Raw genomic sequence first — 17,767 nt, 5'->3', positions numbered from 1 at the left:
ATTGGTGGTATATAAATTTTATAACTAAGTCAACATCAGTATAATTTGTAGTGCAGTAATAAAATGGATTATTGAATTCGGGCGCTGTGCTTGTAGTTCTAGAAAGGATTGCTGGAGCGCTTAGCATTCCTATGAAATCTGAAGTGAATGTGTCGTCGCTGAGAATCAGTGATAGTAACGAAAAAACTGCGTGAACTGCATGTAAAGATTATCACTACAAAATCAAAAATAAGTACTTTTTGTGTATTTTGTGTTGGATCACCAAGGGATTGGACCCAATTCTGCAACCATTTACCTAAACCAATTTAGTGTGAATAGTAAACAATAACATTTATGTTAAAAGAAGATTGAAATGAATACAAAGCCCTAATAGACATCACCGGGCATAACTATTTGTACCTGAAGTACAAAGTAGTTTATCAAGAGATTCGTAAAAATAGCTATGCTGCAGTACTGACTCGGCAATAATAATACGAATAGCTTGGATAAATTTATATGTGAGTTTCTATTCATTCTTTAAAAGTGGATTCCAAAAGCAACCTGGGTCTTACCCAGGACTTCGAGAGGATGGTGGGATTGTCTGGCGGCGCGCACCTATATGCAGCTGGTTTACCTCCTGCACAGGAAAGTAAGTACTAGTACATTGACTTTATATTGAGAGCAAATTACTTTCGTTGATATAATTGACCAAAACGTACAAAAAACCCTTGAAGTTTGTCAGTTGTTTTAAGTAAATATTCATTATTAATAACATCAAATCAACCTACTCTATCTAATTGTAACACAGGGGATGCACAAATTTGAAGAATATGAGCTTGCAAAGTAAATATACCTATTTTTAAGTAAATCCACATAATGTGCACCGAGCCGTCATCTTCCTTCTAATTAGTAAACAACTCATAAAGTCTATGGGTCTTGTTGCAAAATCACATGACAAAAGGAACGCTAACAACATGTCCATAAAATTCCAAAAGTGTATATCCTGAATGCATATATTCTTTGTTGTAATAAGAAGTGGGCTGCTTTTAGCAATTATTTTTGCTACTTGTTTAAATGCCTTTGAGCGAATCTAATCGCTTTGTTATATTAATTAAGGTTTTAACGAAACCGACAGTAATATTCTATTCTATAGCTATTCTTATTGACATCCGTTATGGACCATCTTTTCGAGTGATTTCAAAACATGGTTCGGAATACCGGAAAGTCGGTTCGAAAACTTAACCCTTCTTTATCCAGAATTCCCGAGTTTGGACATTTCTGACCCGAATCGACTTTTCTTTTTTGATATTACGATAAGGAGGGGCAAGATTGGTCACGGGGTAAGATTGGTCAGTTGTATTAACATGATAATTTTAGCTTAATCCAAGCCAACGATTTTTTCGTACAATAGGTACCTACCTAACGGATTTTTTTAAACCATCATATAACATAACTCATTTTTTATCCTTTTTCGATAAAAAAAATTAGAATGAAAAGCGAAGCAAGCAAGCGAAGCAGAACTAATTTTTCGTCAGCAGAATAAATAATTGGTTTTCTGTGTGCTCTTATCATTTCTAAAAGCACATAACATGAAACAATTTGATATATACTACAAAAGTTTTACAAAATCAAGTATTTTCTTTGACCAGCTCAAAAGGTGCAAGATAGGTCACAATGAAAAATGGTCATAATGGGACACCCCAAGCTTGTAGTACATATATGTATATCTATAATTCTGAGGCACTGCATTGTTTTTGTTGGATAAGTGCCAAGTTTGTAGCCGGTCCAGCCTATATTTTAACCAAAAAAAAAGTCAATTTGGTTAAAGGCTAGTTTTCCGATATTTTTGGCAAAAAATATTTTTATAAACATAAATTTATTAATAACCCCGCATACACCACGTGCAGTCATCAGTTAAATCTAGGATGTCTAATTTGCATGCGCATATATTCATTTCGTTTCAATTCACAATTTACAAATAATTTACAATTAAATTTTCATCAAAAAATCGCTTTTTTTATGTGACCCATTTTACTTCGCACTTTGACCCGTACTTTCCTTTGAAAGCCCTTAAATGTATTCACAAAAAATATGTAATCTTGGAAAAATCGGAATTGTTGATTTTTTGGTGGAGATTATTAATGACTACCGTCTGCCGGGGTGAGATTGAGCCAAAAAAGCATGCCTTTTCGTTCTTTAGCTTGTTACACACACAATTTAGCAATTAAATTGACTCAAAGCCTGTCAATATATACTTCAATGTTCAGTTAACACTTGCCGTAGAGATGGTTTAGTTACAATTGATTCTGATTATATTATAAGTATATGAACTTTGGCACAATCTCACCCCTTCTAGGGGGTGACATTGTGCTAAAAACATAACATCATGTTAAATACTTATAAAACAACGTAGAACAAGCATCTATGTACAATACACATAAATAATATTGTGAAACAGTTCGTATTGGGCCGTCCATAAGCAACGTGGACTATTAGAGATTGGGGGTCGGCCAAAAATAACGAAAATTACAAATCAATACCTGAAAAAATGAGTTTCTGTTATCCTTATCCTCATCCTGTTATTATCCTTATGGACTCAAAAACTACTGAACCGATCGGCGTGAAAATTTGTATACATAGGTTTTTGGGGCCGGGAAAGGTTCTTATGATGGTTACAGACCTCTCTCTCCTCTGGAAGGGGAGCCCCATACAAATGAAATATAAATTTCTGCATAACTTGAGAACTAATCAAGCAAATGGAACCAAATTTGGCATGTTGTGATTTTTGGAGGTAAGGTTTTTTTCTATGATGGTTCGAGACCACTCCTCCCTCTGGAAAAAACGAAGAAGAAACGAGGTGGGCGAAAAATTTTAGAGGACTTATCTATTTGATCATTTCAAAAGGTTAATCATGTAGAATTCGTTCAAGAACATGCAGGCACAAGACAGGTGATTGCAAACTCCCTTGAAAACAGTCAGTGTATATAAGGTATAACAAATTTCGCTTATTTTGAAGAGTTTATTCTGACCCTTCTAAACAAAAGTTAAATTACAATGAAACATGCCTTTTTAAGCAAGTTTTCTTAATGATCAACAAATATTAAAAGATAAACAGAAATTTACTTCTGTTTTTTACGTCTGGTAGTCATATTCAGCTGTTTCTTTGGGGGTTCATTCTCCTTATTGTGACCTTCTTTCGTTGCCGTACGGCCACCAGGATGAATTTTCAACTTCTTCGGACGTTTTGGTGTGATGTTCTGACCCTCGTTCTTCAGCTTTTCATACTCAAGGATCTCTTCAGCCGTAATACTGGATCCAGCAGGGATGTCGAACTTCTTTCGTCTCTTCCGTGTTCCACCCTCCAAGACAACTACTCGCTTCGAATTCAAAATCCCCTGGAAACTGTCTTCGATGGCAACAGGAGAACTGGATACAGCATTGATACTTTTCAGCAGAGGTTCTACGCTGGTTGGATAAATGCCACATTTCTTAAATCCGACCTGGAGATTGACTTTTTGGTTCTCCTTAAGGCTATCTAAGAGATTCTGAATCAAGAGTGGGAAATCTGCCTTTTGGAGGGTCGATGCAGAAGAGTTATTTTGTTCTTTATAAGCCCGCAAAAGTTTTCTCCAGTTACGTTTCATTGTCCCAAAGAATGCTACATCGAGTGGCTGTGTGAGGTGGGTCGAATTCGGGGGAAGACACGTGAAGATTATATTGTTCGATTCGCATAGTTGAAGCACACGTGGCGAGAAGTGAGAACTAACATTATCCCCAATCAGAACTTTTTTCCCGTCCAGTTTCTTTAGGATGGGGAGCATATGAAATTCAAACCAGTTTACGAAAGTCGCTCCATCGAACCATCCACTTTTCGAGTTGTTATATCTTGCTCCAGGTGGCCCGTTCTCAACCCAGGTGTTCCAAAGCTTAGCTGATTTGTAAACCACGTAGGCAGGGTGCAGGTCCCCTGCCGCACTACCTGACATCATTAGTGAAATACTGCTTTTTGACGTGTTCAAAATATTTCCCGGATATTTAACACCTCTTTGCACAATACACTTCCGAGCACCAGGATCGTCTGTCAGGTTCATCTCATCATAATTGATGATGTTTTGTGGGGGAATATCGGCTGTCACATTTCTTAAATTATTAATGTAATTCGTCAAGATCTCCGGTGTAATAGCTGCCCGACTTTTTTTTAATATTAGGAAAGAAGCGTACAGAAAGGTCGGAGTGCCGATTAAGGAACGATTTAGCCCAATCTGGGCCAGGATAGTTGTCTTTGAAGCGATCAATGGTTCTGCCGACCTTGACGAGGTAGTCCTTGACAACATGCCGTAAATCTTCCTCGTTCACAGGAAATCCCGTGTCACACATAGCTACCAAGCATTTCACAAAAATGTCTTCTTCCTCTGGTGAGAATATAGTTTGGGGCCGTGCAATAATTACGTAAGGTCTTTTTCCTCATTTTTGAACCCCCCCCTCTCCCCCCTATATAAGATTTTGTAAGATTTTGGCCAATCCCCCCTCCCCCCCCCCTTAAAAATCTTAGTAAGATTTTTTGAAACATCAAAACTCAAGTTTTATTTAAAAAGCTAGACATTGAAAGAATATTGAAACAGCTAACAAAGTTCAAACAAGTTCATAAAATCCAAAATTCAAACATATTCATAAAAAAAACAAACAATATCAATTATCTGTTGTAAATCCCTTTATGGCTCACTCACGAACAGAGCGTATTTCAGCATTGAGGTTGTCAATAAATGTTGGTGAATGCTCAGAAACTCACTAGCGTTCACTTAATTCGCATTGATCCAATCTAAATCGTCTGAACACGTGTCCTCGTCAAGTAGTGAACTTCTTTGCCTCTTCTAGATGACACGCGACATGGTCTTATGTTGGAATTGGCACTGCGTTGCGTCTAATATATAGATCTGTAATGCCCATCCGCGATTTCCTTTGAAGCAAAATACTGACCCCACTCTGGTCAGATGCGGCAGGCAAGATCTTTGGGAACAGAAGAACAATACATCCCAAGAAATATTTTTGTTGTATAGTAGCTTATCAAGCACTTGTTCCATTGGTGCAGCTATACATTAGTTGAGTAAGCTACTTTTAAACAAAATCATGATATCATAAGGGATTGTGACTGCCTTGCGGGATTGGGATAGGCAATTGCAACGAAATATGTTGGAATAATTGCATAAACCGATGACAGAGGCTCTGGAACAAGTAGGCCAACTGCTGTTTCCTTGAGTGGGCAAGACTAAAGTACTCAGCAGGTTGCTACGCATTTCCTTGCAGCATGAAAGATTTCGATACTTCACAACTTAACTCATCAATTTAAAAAAATGTGTAACAAATAACATGAGCTGCTATTAAAAATGTGACTTTTTCATAATTTTTTCGCGTGTGAAAATCTTACGTAAGAAATTATTAAACCCCCCTCCCCCCCAAATAAGATTTTGTAAGATTTCGCGGAATTCCGAACTTTTCGGCCTCTTCCCGGTGAGTCATACCATTTTTGATTGCCTTAACCCTCTCTGTCCCAGGGGTGTTTTGGTGGTTTACAGTTTTTGATCATGTAAAAAAGCTTTTAATTAACAATCCGTCAAACGCAACTATACACCTTGTAAAACAATGTTTTTACTACGTTACAAAATCAAAATATCCATATTGGAATGCCTCAAAAATTTTATCGGTCGATTTTAGTATCGGAAGTCATGGAGCACCTGTGCTACCATGGGACAGAGAGGGTTAAGACACAAATCCAACTTGTCCTTGGGGTAATTTTGGTAAGACCGTGACCCAGGAATGCGCCTATGTTTGCGAACCATTCTCTGTAAATTAAATGAAAGTTTTAATTACTATAATTAATATATTACTTAGCAGACTTACGACGCTGTTTGCTCTAAAAAAGATAATACAATGTAATCTGTCAAAATGTTGTGCTCGCTTGTAAGCCATACGAGTGTATTAGTGTACGCCGGCGTATTTTTGTTGTGCGTATGAATTCCATACACTGGGTGGCTCATTATAGCTTGGCACAATCTCGCCCCAGTGAAGCGCGGAAAGTGCATAACATAGGAAAATGTTTTTTTCGTAAACAAAAGCCAACTAACGCATAATAACCTTTCACTACATTATAAATGAATACTTTATATACATTCAGAATAGCAAGTTGATGCGATTTCATATTTGGGTTTGTTTATATGGGACATTTTTTGGTAACGTTTTTTTCGAGTATTTTTGACCCTGAACTTTGAAACACTATTTACGCCAAATCGTTCGTTAATATTATCTGTGTTCCTTTCCAAGTTATTAAATTATATGTTATGTTTCAAATCATTTTAAATTTGAGTCCCCAATTTTCATGGTTTTAATATATTTTCTTAAAGAAACATTTTCAGTTTTTGGCACAATCTCACCCCCGTGGCCCAATGTCACCCCGGATGGCGGTATCTAAATAAATAATAAGTGGGTAATGCATGCTTAGAGAAACGCATCGGAAGTTTTCCTTAGGTGGTTCGTCTTGTTCCACTTTACCTCATCGTATGGGCTAGATCAAGGGCTAGATGGATCAGCCTTAGGGGGCGTTCTCCGGGTGGGAGATAAAGAGAGTTACATTTTTTGATTTCGGTTTCTGTTCAAGACAATCTGTTAGGAGTCATCCATACATCATGTGGATAGTTTGAAGGGGTATGGAAATGTCCACGCTTGACCACGAAATGGTGGGGGAGGGGGTATAGAAAATGTCCATATAGACGAGTCAAAAAATAGAAATTTTAATTGCGGCTGCTGAATTAATCATGTCAAATTATCACTAAATTATTGATCAGTATTTGTTTGTCAGCTCAAATAAACTGAAGTTTTTGGAGCGTCTTAGTAGAATACGAAACCTAAAATTAAAAACCCGATTTAATCCACCTAGTGGTGAAAGGAACCTTTGTTATACGGTCTTACTTGCTCTTCGAGATAGAAATCAACACGTCTTCGGAACATAATTCATTCATTGGTTAACGTTGCGTAGTGCGTTGGTTTTCATAAAATTTTTGGAAATTGAATAAATAAGTTTACAAAATTTGAACACAATAGCAGCACCTGTAAATTTTGATCCTTTTTTTCATGAAATTACTGAGTAAGGGTAAGTTGGTAGTTACTAATTTGAGTAAGTGCAAGTAAAAGCAAGTTGTAAGAGAAAATATTATTCTTTAACATACAAGTTTAATTGAATAAATTTCATCAATTTTTATTCACCTACGGTTACTCACGTTGTTGCATTTTGTACAACACGTGTAGGTTTTTGAATGCCATATTGTTATAAAGTTACAAATCGCTGTTCAACTAACGTATATTCTTCAATTCACTTGTTATGAGCAAAACGTCATAATTATTCAATGTATTAATACTTTAAATTGTGGGAAAATAGATCAGCATAAACTGACATCACAGAAACGAAGCAATCAGCATGTGAGGTGTACCGCGATTGGCCCTGAAATTTTCTCTCGTTTTTTCATATGGAAAAATGGTATCTGTATGCAGCAAAACTATCAGCAAATATAAAATGTAAATGTATCTGTTGGTAGTCGAGTCATTCGGGGTCAAAATTAAGGCATTTTTTTAATCAAAGTTTTACAGTACCTAAACAAACAAACATAGAGGTATACTATATTCATCAAAGTTGTGTATGTTTACTATTTATACAATTTTGTAATACACGAAAAAGTCATACAACAATTACAAGAAGAGCTAAAATAGAAAAACCTGATTTTACAAATTCATATACAATGAATAAGATTTTTCTATTTTCGCTGAATAGATAGAAGGTTACTGTATTCAACAAAATTTCTTGTAATAATATGTTCTAAAACTTTGCAGAACACATCAATGTGTTATTTGGAAACTGAAGGAAAATAATTTTTTTATTTCACTTTTAGGGGGATTAATCAAAATTTAAATTGCACCAGATGATAGAACTTTCAATTTCAAGAAATTCTTCCGAAGGTTTCATAAACCTAAAACCAAGTTTTCTCAGTCAAAACTCTAGTGCGCATGTCTTTTTGGCTTTGGGCCATTGTGCGCGCGAGTAACCGTATTACAAAAGTTGGCGCGAGTGTTGGAGGGTTAATATCTTTTGATCGGCAAAACCGATTCTTCTGAAATTTTGCAGATATATTTGCAGCATTAAAACCTCTAATTTGATGCCAAAATAATTCAAACTAGATAAACTATCTTAGATGAAATCGTTATAAATTATTGTAAATTTTAATGTGTTGTTTTCAATTGCTCATAACTTTCAAATTAAACGTCCAATCAAAAAACAAATCAATAGTGATCTATTAGGCTATGTTACCTTTCAAATGAGACTAAAAGCGCCTGAATCGGTTTAGCCATCTCTAAGAAACAGGCGATAATTATTGCCTTGTCAAAACAGATTTTTTAAGCATAACTTTTAAACTACTCGTTTGTTTTCAATAAAATTTATCCGAAAAATTTAGCCTTAACAAGAGCTTTAATTCGATACTAAGATCGTTGAAATCGGTCATTTGGTTCCGGAGAAAGTCGTGTCACGTAGTTTTCACATTTTTGCTTATAACTTTCAAACGAAAAGTCGGACCATGAAACAATTCAATAGTGATATACTAGGCAATAATACCTTTCAAACAAAAGTAATAGCGTACAACTCCGTTCAGCCATCTTCGAGAAACAGGCGATAGAAAAGCTGCGCCCCGCACATACATACACACATACACACACACACACACACAGACATTGCTCAGTTCGTCGAACCCTGTCGATTGGTATATGTGACTCGGCCCTCCGGGCCTCGGATCAATTTCGTGTTTTTCGACCAATTCCTAAACCTTTGTTATAGTATAACAAAGGTAAAAAGAAGAGAACTTATCCAATTTAATTCTACTATGTAGGTATATTTTATTCACGACAGATACGTATTTCACCTACGACTTGTAGGCTTCCTCAGTGTCTTTTTTCGAACTAATTTTAAGCTCAAATAAAGTTTCATTTTCATCTTCTGACGCATACATTGACGTTAACATATGAACCGAAAATTACCAGAGCGCATAATCAATACCGCAGCGCATAATTGCAAATTTCTTGTTGGAAAGACGCATATGGTCGTTGACGTATATGTTGACGACTTCATAATTATCATATGGTCGGTGTTAAGTCAGACCGGATCTAGTCGAAAAATTTAAAAAAATGCTTTAACCCTCTCTGTCCCAGGGGTGTTTTGGTAGTATACAGTTTTTGATCATATGAAAAAGCTATTGATAAGCAATTCATTAAACACAATTATACAGCTTATAAAACACTAGCTACAACCCGCGCGCGTTGCCTCGCGTCGTATTGAGAGCAAATTGGAGGTACGCTATGTAATTCTATGAGGTGCAACTACGTTACTTTTGCTCGTCTTGAATGCAGTCTGGTATGATTGGTTTGAGTCTTTGCTTATGTGGGCGATTATTACCACGAAAATACATATCGCGCCCCTCGTTTTGGCTACAGACAAGGCTCTTATAATATAAAAATAATATATAGATTGTTTTTACTACGTGATGAAATCAAAATATCCATATTTAAATGCCTTAAAAGTTTTATCGGTCAATTTTAGTATCAGAAGTCATGGAGCACCTGTGCTACCATGGGACAGAGTGGGTTAATGACAACAAACGATCAATAACTCTCCAAACGAATCAAATTACACAAACGTTACAAATAGCCAGACATATGAAATGATTTCGAACGCTTGATAAATTTAAACAACACAGATTACAAACTTTGATTTCGTTTTTCTTGAAATTAGATTTTTGTCAATTGTTACGGTCTGACATATGGTCGGTGTTAACCCTCTCTGTCCCAGGGGTGTTTTGGTAGTACAGCCTGGGCTCGATTATCCGGGTGATCAATTTTATTTTCATCCCGGATAATCGAATCACTCAGATAATCGAATACAGTGGTAACCCGATTTTGTCACTCCCCGATTTTGTCACTCCCCGATTTTGTCACTCCCCGATTTTGTCACGTTTTTGACCCGATTTTGTCACCCCCGATTTTGTCACGTTTTTTACCCGATTTTGTCACGCTTTTGATTTATCAAAAGCTTAGTTTGAAAATCATTTTCAAACATGTCAAATGTGTTAAAACACTGAAAATAACTGTGTTGATTATCGTGGAGTTTTTACAAAAGTTGTTTCTTATCTCCACAACTATAATAGCTAGAAGATCACTTTCTTTGGTAAAGTTCTTTATAATAATCTTCTCAAAAATTTTGTAGAACATTGTTTTGCTCTATCTCTTACTGCTTGAAAAATAAATTTTCTATCTTACTTTTAGGGGGGTTAATCAAAGAAGCGTTCATACCATAAGAAAGAGCTTTTTATGCTGTGAAATCTCTCTGAACGTAGTTAACCAATATAATCAACCATTTCGGCGCAATTAAAAAACGCGTGTTTTTATACCTGTGGGACCTGTGCTGTGAACAGGTGACAAATGTCCACAGAGAGGATGGAAGTGCGAAATGTCTTAAAAGTGATCAGAATGAAATATATGTAGTTCGTTCTAAGTTATCTGCAAAAAAATAACAATTGAACAAATACCCGATTTTGTCACTGTCCCGTTTTTGTCATCCCTGAATTCATCATGGGGGTGACAAAATCGGGTCATTACTGTAATCATTTTTGGTACATTTTTTTTGGTGTGTCAAGTTTTATGACTTTTAGGTATCAGAAATGTTTTATTTATTATTGATCTATCTTCCTAAAAGTCAGATGATTTTTTTTGGTACAATATTTTTTTTTATGTTATGTTTTTCAATATTTAGGTATTATAATTGTTTTTTATTGATCAATTTCCCCTAAAGCAGGGCTTGTTCGTTCACTTCGACTCAATGTTGATTCATTTGATAGTACCGTCTCAGTCGAGCAAAATTTGACAAAGTTATATATAAGACATTTGTAGAACCGGTTATTATCTACAATTTTGCTGAAAAAAGTTTTACTATATCTTTTGTATTTACCGTGCTACAATGCTAGTACCTTATTAGTGACTAAATGAATGTTCATTTAGTTATTAGTGACATACTAGCATTGTAGCATCATAACTACAACATACACAGCAAAACTTTATTCAGCAAACTTGAAGATTGTAACTATTTCTACAAATATATACAATTATCCATATACAATTTGTCAAATTTTGCTCGGCTGAGACGGTACTGTCAAATGAATCAAAATTGAGTCAAAGTGAACGAACAAGCCCTGCCCTAAAGTCATAAAAAAGTTTTACCGATGATTACGATGATGATGATGATGATGATGATGATGATGATGATGATGATGATGATGATGATGATGATGATGATGATGATGATGATGATGATTTTTAAGTAAAAAAATTGATTCCATCATCGCAGGATTTATTTTTGGTTTGTTCCCCGATAAAAGGGATATAAGAAAGGAATTTTGTAGCTTTAGGGAGGTGAATCAACACTTGTCAAGTTGGAATCATCATGTAGCATGAAAACTATAACATCAAGGTATAAAATAAAATCATTGAAAAAAAAATTTTTCTTCACCCGAGTAATCGAGTCTAAAAACTCGCATAATCGAGTCCGGCCTGTAGTTTTTGATCATTTGAAAAAGCTATTAATAAGCAATTCATTAAACACAACTATTCAGCTTATAAAACATTAGTGTTGTGCCCCATTCACTAAATATTGAGTTATCGGTTCTTACGTTGGCTTAAAACAAGTTTTTGTAATGTTATAAAACATTGTTTTTACAACGTGATGTAATCAAAATATCCATATTTAAATTCCTTAAAAAATTTATCGGTCAATTTTAGTATCAGAAGTCATGGAGCACCTGTGCTACCATGGGACAGCGAGGGTTAAGTCAGGCCGAATCAAGTGACAAAACGCTGATTTCGAGAAAAACGCGTTCAAAGTTTGCTGCTATGTATGGTTTATACCTATCAATCGTTCGATATCATCTCTTAACTCTGGATTTTTGCAACATTTTTGCAGTCTGATTAGAGTAAAATGTAGGTTAGAAAATTTTTGATCGTTTGCTGCCATTGACTCATTTTTTTTAAATTTTGCGACTAGGTTCGGTTTGATTGAACACCGACCATATGTGAATCGAATAACATTTTATATTTGACTAGCTGACCCGACAAACTTCGTATTGCCACAAATTAAACTATGCTGTACATAAATCGTGAATCTCGGATGACCTTTGTCACAATCTCGAGTTTTGCAAGTTTCTGAGGAGTTCATGGGTGCTTTAATATACAAATTTTCCTCACAGTAAAGTAGAAAACAACTCCCCACATCGCTCAGCATGATAAAATAAAGCGGATAGCATTTAAATATTCGCCATCATTACGAACCATTTCGCCGAATACCATTTTGCGGAACACCAATTCTCGGTTGACCATAACTCGGAATATAGAGTTTCGCAGAATACCATTTCGCGAAAAACCTTACGCGGGATGTACCATTTCACGAAATATCTTTTCGTAGAAAGTACCATTTCGCAGGGGTGACCCAACTGAAGGAAAGTAATAGAGGCCAGTAGATCTAGGAAAATAAATAAACCTACATAGAGGTGATCTCTAGGGGGGCTGCTCCCCGCAGTGGCCGGCACTTCCGATGGCAGGTCGCCGGCAACACTCGCGGCCTATGGCCGACTCGCGCTGAATTATCTAATGTTACTATTGATAGTTTTTGGTGGTCTTGTTATTGATTAATGTTTTATGAGTCTAAAATTTCTTGAGTTTGATTAGTTTTTGAGTTACGCAAAAATTTCTGTTTTATTTGTATGAGAGTCCTTATCCCCCTACCACAGGGGTGAGGGGTATCAAACCATCATTAAAAAAAATCCTGCCTCCAAAACCCCCCACATGCCAAATTTGATTCCATTTGCTTGATTACATCTAGAGTTATGAGGAAATTTGTATTTCATTTGTATGGGAGCCCCCCCTCTTAAAAAAGTAAGGGGTCCTAATTCAACATAGAAAAAATTCATACCTCCAAAAACATCCACATGCCAAATATGGTTCCATTTGATTAATTAGTTCTCGAGTTATGAGGAAATTTGTATTTCATTTGTATAGGAGCCCCCCCTCCTAAAGTGGGGAGGGGTCTTTTTTTTTGTATGCCAGAAGGGCATTGGGTTAAAAGGCCACTGCGACAGTCTTAATGATCGTCTTTTGTGGCAGGCCCCGATTGCTGTACACAGTTTACGGATCGCTCATACCCATTGATGGAGTTGAGCGGAATAGTTGTAATCCTGTGCCCCAATTCGGTACTACATGGTTTATAAAGCCAATGACCGTTTTGGGATTTAGGCTCCATACCTGATATGGAGTAAGAAGGAAACTTCCTAAGAAGTTGTGCCTTGATAATGCAAGAACTCCGCAATAGCAGAGCAGATTAGGATTGGGCAAAATTCCCAAAAGTATCGATAATTGAATATCAATATCAAATCCGCCGCTTTATCGATACCGTCGATATATCGCTCGTGAAGCATCGATATTAGATTTATCGATACTATTTAAGGCGGCATTCTGGGATTAGGAAATGCTACTCAAAAAAAGGGATTCATAAAAATTAATCAATAAAAAACATGTTGAGCAAAGAGAGGGCCCCCAAAACACGCACGCAACACATCACTCGCTCCAGTACAACTCTATTTCGGACACGTCGCTTTGTACGGAAAACCGCACCACAGCTGTTCACACCCGACTGAATCGTATGCTGCCCCGGAATCCACAAAAATATGATGGGTTGTACTCCCGACACATCTAGATGACATGCCGAAGAGTAAAAATTTGATCCGTATTAGCACGGGCCTTCAAAAGCCAACCTGGTACTACCCTACGAACACTCCAGCCACCGGGGATAGACGACGTAACAAAATCTGTTGGTGACTTTGACCAGCGTTATGCTGCGGTAATTGCAGCAATCTATCCGATCCCCCTTTCTGTAGATGGGACAAACCACACCCTCAATCCACTCATCCGGCAGCTCTCTCCCAAACCCCTGAAACCATCCAGTGATGTGTCGTTGCTGGCGGTTCTTGGCCATTCCTGCAGAGTTCCGGCGGGAGTTGCTCCTTTCCGGTTCTAGCTCTGCTCGATCTTTGTCCCACCTCTGCCACTTTCACCGCTATTATGGCGCGTAAAAAACTGGAAAATCTTTATGCCTTCAACGCCCAATACTACTCTATGTGCTCTCTGGTCAGTTTTGAATTGCTGAAAATCGCATATCGTACGCACTTACTGTTCAATAAGCGTTAAACACGTAAGTGACATTGTTCAAGGTTTTGCATAAGAGTCAATTCCAAGGGGTCGGGCACTCAGCACATTGCACAGCACGGTTGCCAGATCGATAAGATTATAACGAATTTAACAAATCTTGCAGTTCGGCACTTGTACCGAAATCGACACAGTTCGGCTCGTTTCAAGTCGTCTAACATAAAAACGGCTGTGTCGAGGTCATTTCTAATATAGTAAATTTGAGAATTAAGCTTAGAAGCTACCCGAAAAGAAAACAGTGCGAGAAAAATCCTAAAAATTTTGTTTTTTTGAGCATTTCCTGACCTAGTTTTAGTCTATATTTTTTCAGCTGCATATCCCGCTTTATCAGAACAGTATCGGGATGAAATTATCGATTTAGCATAATATCGACGTCGTAAGTATCGATGAAATATATCGAAATATCGGCCTTCGAGTATCGATATCGCGGGTATCGATACGGTGTCGCCCAATCCTAGAGCAGATGCGCTGAACTTTCAGGTTCAGAGTTACAAAAGCGGCAGGTGTCAGATGATACCTTGCCGATATTCTTTAAATGATAAAGAGCGGGGCTGTGTCCTGTTAGGAGTCCCGTGATCGTGCGTAGTTCACTACGAGTTAAATGGAGTAGTTTTTTAGCTACTGCAGGGTTTGGGTAGATAAACTGTTTAGCTTGTCTACAACCCTGTGTTTGATTCCAACGGGATGCTATTTCTAGCTTTTCCCATGCAGCGATGCCAGATCTGCGGTTTTCCCGCTAGATTTAGCGGTATTTCAAGTCGGACAGCGGGACATAATGGCCAAACAGCGGCTAGCGGGAATCTAGCGGTTTGCTTAAATAACTCAGCGGGATTTTAGCGGGATGCCGATTTAGCGGTATTTGGTAAGCAAGAAGACTGCTGAAAAAGAGGTTGACAGCAAAATACTTCGGTTACTTACATTCCAATGTCTGCTCATGCATTGACAAATGGTTCAGTATATTCTATTGATTATAAAACTCCGTGGTTTTTGCTTAGAATGGGATGAGTTCTGACAAATACTCATTAGAACTAACTGAACAAGAAGACCACCAAACCGGTTCGTTTTGCGTATTCCTAATTTTTCCACAAATTAATTCATTGCCAAATGCAAAATCCAACTGATTCATGAGTTGGACACAAAACAGCACTTATGTATCTATACTATATACATCGTAGTTTGCTATATACCGCAGCATTTGTATGATAACAAAACCAAAACCAATCGGTACATTTAGCTAAAACAAAATATCAGCGAGAACAAAAAGCCAATGCGCTTTGCAGATATTTTTGATTTTTAGGTGCTTATAAAGATTGAAACATATTTTCCTTTGTCACCAAAAACCATAACCATTTGCCAGCGTTGCAGAAATTTTGCATGATTTTTATCATAGAATTTGTGCTAAAAGCTTCTTTCGACATTTTTGCATGTGTTCTTAGACTCCTTAATCTTAAAATGCTTGCGAAATTTCGTAGCAAACTGTCATTATATGAGGGATAACAAAGTATTTCTTTTTCTGTTTCCTGAAGCCAAAAACTTCGTCAACATGAATGCAGCAAATTTGCATAATATTCATTTAATTGCAACCTCTCAATGTCAGCAGATCATCTTAATTTCAAATGCAAGCCTTACTGAAATAAATATTTTTTAATTTTTATTCTGCACCAGAAACGAAAGAATAATATTGATTCAGAGGGATTTCCAGCAGGAAATAAACTGTAGACAGCGGGATTTCAGCGGGAAATTAATCTCTGGGCAGCGGGAAAATGGGCCATCGACCTGGTAACACTGTTCCCATGTCATCAGTTCGCCTTTCACGGCGGATGTGGAGGTGCCCAGAAACGGTTCAGGACCAATAAATTGCTGAGCTGATCCTTGTCTTGCTAGGTTGTCAGCAAATTCATTGCCCTCGATTCCGCAGTGACCGGGCACCCAAAGTAATAAAACTTTGTTTTGGCGGGAGAGTTCCCTCAATGCTGTGCTGCACTCCCAAACTAATTTGGACACGCATTTGGCGGACTTGAGAGCCAGTAGTGCTGCTTGGCTGTCCGTGAAGATACCGATTTTCGCATGCCTGTACTTTCGTTTCAAGCATATTGTCGCACAGATGTATATGGCATATACTTCTGCTTGAAAAACGGTGGGCCACTTTCCTAATGAGATAGTTTCCCTGATGCCGGGTCCGTAGACTCCGGAGCCTGTGCAGGCCCCCATTTTTGAACCATCTGTAAAAAAACAGATAGTTCCAGATGGAAGATCTGGCCCTCCATTATTCCACATTGAGCGATCTGTTTCAATCACCTCATATGGAACGTCCATATTGGGCCTGGCTTCCATGCAGTCAGAGACTGAAGTTACTAAGGGTGTCAGATTGAATTCCCGAAGTATGCGAAGATGACCGATTTGGTCACCTTCGAGTATGGTTTTACTCCTTTGCAACCGTAGTGCGCCGAGCTCTGCTTCCTTCTTCACATGAAGATGCAAAGGCAGTAAGCATAGCATTGCCTCCATGGCTGCAGTAGGTGTTGTACGCATGGCACTGGTAACTGTAAGACAGGCCAGGCGCTGAACTTTGTTTAGTTTGGCTTGGGCTGTCACCTCATTCACCTTTGGCCACCATACGACTGCAGCATAGGTTATCCTAGGCCGTGCAATAGTAGTATATGACCAGAAGGCTAGTTGAGGTTTCAATCCCCAGGTTTTGCCAAACAGTGACCTGCATGCCCAGATAGCCGAAGTTGCTTTCTTAACAGCATAATCTAGGTGGGCAGCCCAGTTCAGTTTTTTATCGAGAATTATTCCGAGGTGTTTGACTTCATTACTGAAGCCCAGTCTGACACCATTCAGTATAGGCGGAGTAATAGTATGTTTCCTTCGCCTAGTGAATGGTATAACGACTGTTTTGGTGGGATTTACATTAAGTCCCTCTTGTGAGCGCCATAACATGGTGGTGTTTAGAGCTCCTTGCAAGCGACTTGACAGTACTGCGTCAAACTTTCCTCTGACGATAAGTACAACGTCGTCGGCGTAAGCAATGGTCTCATAACCAAGCTGTGACAGCTTGTGAAGGAGTGCGTCGGCCACCAGTGACCAGAGCAGGGGGGAGAGAACTCCTCCCTGTGGACATCCTTTGATCACCGAAATCGTGACCGACGTATCTCCCAATGATGCTGTAATTTGTCTGCTCGAGAGCATTGCTTGAATCCAGCTCATTGTAGTGTGGTCGATTCTCTTTTGACAGAGAGCCGTATTAGTTGACGCAAAGGACGTGTTATCGAAAGCGCCTTCAATATCAAGAAAAGCACAAAGTGCCGTCTCTTGATATTTGAGCGATTTCTCAATTAACGTCACTAAGCAGTGCAGTGCGGTTTCCGTAGATTTACCGTGTTGGTATGCATGTTGATTTACATGTAACGGAGAGTTTTTTAAAAACTCATTGCGGATATAGTTA

General features: G+C 37.9%; 1 protein-coding gene across 3 annotated transcripts in view; it reads left to right on the top strand.

Annotated features, from left to right (window-relative positions):
- Positions 1-17,767, top strand: part of LOC128741284 (mothers against decapentaplegic homolog 4) — a 62,876-nt gene continuing 45,109 nt past the window's right edge. For all 3 annotated transcript variants that reach the window (XM_053836985.1, XM_053836986.1, XM_053836984.1), the window contains exon 1: positions 1-628. In XM_053836985.1, coding sequence (XP_053692960.1) covers positions 568-628 — 61 coding nt within the window. In that variant the 5' untranslated portion in view covers positions 1-567. The remainder of the gene's footprint in view (positions 629-17,767) is intronic.

The sequence above is a fragment of the Sabethes cyaneus genome, chromosome 3 (assembly GCF_943734655.1).
Source record: "Sabethes cyaneus chromosome 3, idSabCyanKW18_F2, whole genome shotgun sequence".
NCBI lineage: Eukaryota > Metazoa > Arthropoda > Insecta > Diptera > Culicidae > Sabethes > Sabethes cyaneus.
The sequence above is the reverse complement of the archived record's forward strand: the minus strand, read 5'-3'. Positions and strand labels throughout refer to the sequence as shown.